Source organism: Morone saxatilis, unplaced genomic scaffold (genome assembly GCF_004916995.1).
Source record: "Morone saxatilis isolate NCDOM2014 unplaced genomic scaffold, NCSU_SB_2.0 Contig16, whole genome shotgun sequence".
Classification (NCBI taxonomy): Eukaryota; Metazoa; Chordata; class Actinopteri; family Moronidae; genus Morone; species Morone saxatilis.
The window spans coordinates 28,093,062-28,097,421 of NW_023339718.1; the positions used below are offsets into that span (position 1 = coordinate 28,093,062).

The 4,360-nt window shown below is 40.5% G+C and overlaps 2 protein-coding genes across 3 annotated transcripts in view; one reads left to right on the forward strand and one right to left on the reverse strand.

Annotated features, from left to right (window-relative positions):
• Nucleotides 1-2,643, reverse strand: part of rad17 (RAD17 checkpoint clamp loader component) — a gene marked incomplete in the record, with an annotated part of 6,355 nt that extends 3,712 nt beyond the window's left edge. Inside the window, 3 exon segments of the mRNA XM_035659044.1 lie at nt 1,251-1,484; nt 2,051-2,125; nt 2,460-2,643. Coding sequence (XP_035514937.1) covers nt 1,251-1,484; nt 2,051-2,092 — 276 coding nt within the window.
• Nucleotides 2,644-2,654: 11 nt separating this feature from the next.
• ak6 (adenylate kinase 6) overlaps nt 2,655-4,360 on the forward strand; it is a 2,609-nt gene continuing 903 nt past the window's right edge. The window contains exons 1-4 of one of the 2 annotated variants that reach the window (XM_035659045.1): nt 2,655-2,782; nt 2,880-2,955; nt 3,414-3,506; nt 3,635-3,693. In XM_035659045.1, coding sequence (XP_035514938.1) covers nt 2,919-2,955; nt 3,414-3,506; nt 3,635-3,693 — 189 coding nt within the window. In that variant the 5' untranslated portion in view covers nt 2,655-2,782; nt 2,880-2,918. Of the gene's footprint in view, nt 2,783-2,879; nt 2,956-3,413; nt 3,507-3,634; nt 3,694-4,360 lie in introns of those variants that run through there. The other variant, XM_035659046.1, reaches the window with a different exon arrangement.

The window sequence follows — 4,360 nt, forward strand, 5'->3', positions numbered from 1 at the left end:
GCATATAAACTATTTGCCGACGCCCACTCACGTCAAGAGCACAGAGCAGATTGCACTGCAGGAGATAAAACACGGACTTGGCGTAAGGAGAATCGCTTAATTAATTAGATATAAAATACCAGTGCAGACTCCAGACAAATTTCACGCTACGTCAACATTGTGGTACCATACAGAACTCAGATGTCCCTCAGGTCAGAGGCAGGTTAAAGGAGATTTGAAGCAAAAACACTGGTGGTTGTATCTTTTTGGAGGACAAAACTACAAGTAAAGACTATGGCAGGTAACAAGCTCTGAGATGTTCCCTTTTCTGAAACCCTCTCTGTAGGACTTAAAGACGCAGGGGGGCATCCGGAGTAGCCACCTGGTAGAGCTGACACCCTTGTACCAAAGCTGATTCCTTGCTGTAGGGTGGCTAGGGTTTGAATCCTGTGTGCCCTTTGATGGTGTCATCCCTCTGGAACTCAAATTAACTCTTTGAAAGGGTGTCTTAATGGAAGGTGAACCAGAGAGTTCTGATCTGCTACATGCTTGTAGATGCTAGAATCTAGGGTCCAAAGAAGAAAGTGTGGGTGAAGCTGGGTGCATGTTGGCCAAGGCTATTGATGACGTGGGGGGCGAAGCTGGCCGTCTGGTCCAATCCAACAGACGAGTACTGTAGCTCAAACTGCTGAAAAAGTTGGTTCGACAGAAAGGTGTCATAGACACGAACAGCGCAATGCTGTTGTTGCTGCATAACATTATGACCACCAGGGTGCTCAGGTGGTCATAATGTTATGGCTGATCGGTGTATACACAACACACAACACACACACACACACACACGAATTGAAAAATTGAATTGAATCAAGATACAAATCAATGTAATGATTTAAAATAATATAAAACATAGATTTAAATCATATTGGACATCGCTCATATTGGAGACATTATGTTATTATTTATACTTATGTATATTGAGATATATATACATATATTAGAGATATATAAGAAATGTCATACTAATACTCTCATATGGATTATGGAGTCAAGATCTAGGCATGGGGATGAGTGAAGTCTTAAGTTATGTCTCATAATGTCTTTTCACTGCCTTGATCTAATGACGAAACACTTCAGACAAATCACAAGTAGGTATGACAAGCCTGCAAGTGCAGAGGGTGGCCATTTGGATTCAGACCAGTTATCGGTTGATTGTAAATGTGTTTATGGATAACACGAACATGAGAACAAATGTCAACAGTGATGATGCTGACCTGTGAACGGGGGGAATATCTGTCCACCCAGGGCTCATCCTGGTCCCGCTGGGCTGACTCTTTCAGCAGGTAGGACAACGTGTGAGGGTTTGACCTGCCAGCCTCTCCTTTTCTCTTCCGGGGCCTCTTGGGCTCAGCCTTGGAGCCCAACACCTGGCTGCCCTTTCTTCTTCCAGACAGGGAAAAGCTTTCTCCAGGAAAATCAGTGAAGGACGGATCCACCCAGTGGTTCAGCTTTTAAAAATACAGTCAAACAAAAATTATTCATAAGGAACAACTGATGGTGGATATCCAGAATAAGTCAACATTTATTTACAGCCAAATACAAACAGACAGCTACTAGACAGAACCAGGTCTTGAATATAATTTACAGGAGAAAACAGATGGTTGTGTGCTTGGTGAAGAGCTGCTACCTCACCACTGGCAACTGAGGTAGAAACAAGAGGCCGTATGCATGCAAATTTTGCATGCAGCTCTGTAAAAAAATAAACTCAATGCAAAAAGATTAGTTTGTTCCACTTTGCATCTGGTAAACCCACTTTAAGTGTCATACAGTTCACCCTACAAACACTTGAGTTTCAAGTTAATTAATTCCAGGATATTTAATTAATTCCATTTCAGGGTGTTTCCAAGACATGGGAATCCTGATTGAAAGCAATTGGCTGGAGGTAAAGCATTTTACAAACTGTACTATATTCATACACCTTGACTCATCTGATGACATCTTTATTCTGGGAATCTCTCTCTCTCACACACACACACACACACATCATGGAATGTAATTGTCATTAAGAACATACCCTGCTTGAAGCAGCTTTATCTCCCACAGAAATCTTGTTCATCTTTCACACTGAGAGGAGCAGTTCAACGAAGAACTGGAAAGCAAATGTTGGTAGTAATCCTGTTAGATTCAGTTCTCATAGTATACAGCACAACTAAAGTCTGGGTGGATATTTTAAGTTTAATATAGCATTATCTTTTCCCCCTATTGTGCTGCCAAATGTGAGTTAACTGTTACGATAGTCCCACACCACAAACGTACACCCAAAAGTCAAATACCGGACAAAAGTACATTTTTTGTCAGTTTCTCTGAACGATACCATACTGTTGTTTACTAAGATAACGTTACAATCGCATTTGACTGCAGAATGGTGGGATGGGCATACTAACGTTACATTAAGCTAATATCATATCTCTGTACTGACTAACCTTGTTTGACCATTTGAAGCAGACTTCGGTGTTTCCGTCACTTCAAACTCTTGTTCGAGTTTAATGTGAAATAAATATTAATCAAAGGTGGATTTACGCTTGTGCTACGAAATAATTAAAGGATCTATGAGGAAAAGTGAAGTTTAACGTTACCATTTAAACTCCAGATTGCCGTAAACTGACTGTTCATTGGTGTAAAACTGTCGTGAAAACTCAGTCTACTGCAGTGTTTGTTTGTGGAAGTCTGTTCAGGCTAGTGTGATAGGAAACATCTAGCTGACTATTAATTACGTCTTCCATTTTGTTAGCTTCCTCTTTAGCAGGTTTGTTTCTTGACATATAGCATAGAGATTTAACGTTAGCGTTAAAGTGTTCGTCTAGAATGGCATGAAGAGATAATAGGACTATTCTGTCTTTCAGGTTGCCGTCATTAAGACACGTGTTGGCCGCTAGCGAGCTATGAAGATGAAGAAGAGACCAAACATTCTGTTAACAGGTGACTTAAACTTCTGGTGTGTTTCTGTTAGTTAGACACCTTCAGCAGATTACATATATATATATATATATATATATATGGCACTATTTTGTAAAATAAACCCCGTGGCTGATAAAATCAGGTTTGAGTTGCATTTTGCATTTGCATTTAGGACTGTATAGGTCTGAAACTTGGTTCAAAGAAACAAAAACACAATGATGCCTATATTCAGGTGATTATACACTTAAGAAAACATATCTAGGAATATTATAGTACATTTCTGACAATAGAGCCTACTAAATGTTACACTCTAGACTCTTTGAATGCCACATGGGTAGTTGAAAGGCAAAATTCAGCATCTTCACTACAGAGTCAATAGGTGCTCAATACCCTAATTAGATTTCACCAGATGCAGTATGTGAGATTTCACCTTTCAAGTGATCGATATCTAAGTCTAATGTTAATCCTCTCTTCTGAAGGAACCCCAGGAGTTGGAAAGACCACGTTAGGAAAGGAGCTTGCCCAGCGGACAGGGCTGAACTATGTTAACATCGGAGACTTGGCCCAGGAAGGTAAAAATGTTAAACCAACTGAAATTCCTTGAGGATTTTTTCTGGGTTCCATTACAATTGGTACTGCAAATAAATGCAGATAATAGCGGAGTCACACTGAGGCTATCCTAATGATACTTTTTCTCCAGGACAGCTTTACGATGGCTATGATGAAGAGTATCAGTGCCCAATCTTGGATGAGGACAGAGTGAGTTAAATTCCACGCATGCAAACTTTGAACCTGGTTCTCCTTTGCTGAACTGTACTGAACAAAAATGGAAGCTGCACACAGAGCAGACCGGCTATGTAAACAAACCAGAGAGAGGCTGTGATAGAAACACAGGCAGAGGGAGTGTGACACCATGACTCTACTATATCTTTACTATTACACTTCCATGAAGTTGGATGGCTCACAAGAGACAGATCAGGAAAAAAAATCTAAATTAAAGCAGCAGACATCAGGATATCCTTAGTTAATCCCTAGTATGCTCCAAATACACTAGATCCTACATGTCCCATAATGCAACAAAAGGCTCCACATTTCTAGTTATTAACTCAGGGCGTTTTCACAAATAAAAGTCCGGACCAAGGTTCGTGTTGTTGCTGCTGGTATAAATAACCATAATAACACAATCGGGATTTCGCTCATTCATTTGTTCATTAAATTTTATTACAACGGAAAAACTACCCGCCAAAATGACAACACAGCCAACGTCAGACGCACGCCCGTCTACTCACCCAATCAAAGGGAGACGCAACACACGTACGCGGGTGACGACACGCCGATAGTACTGTCACTGGAAAGTTCTTTAGTGCGCTAGCAAAACATTACATCGTGAAACCGAAAATAACGGGATCAAATGTATACAATGTAA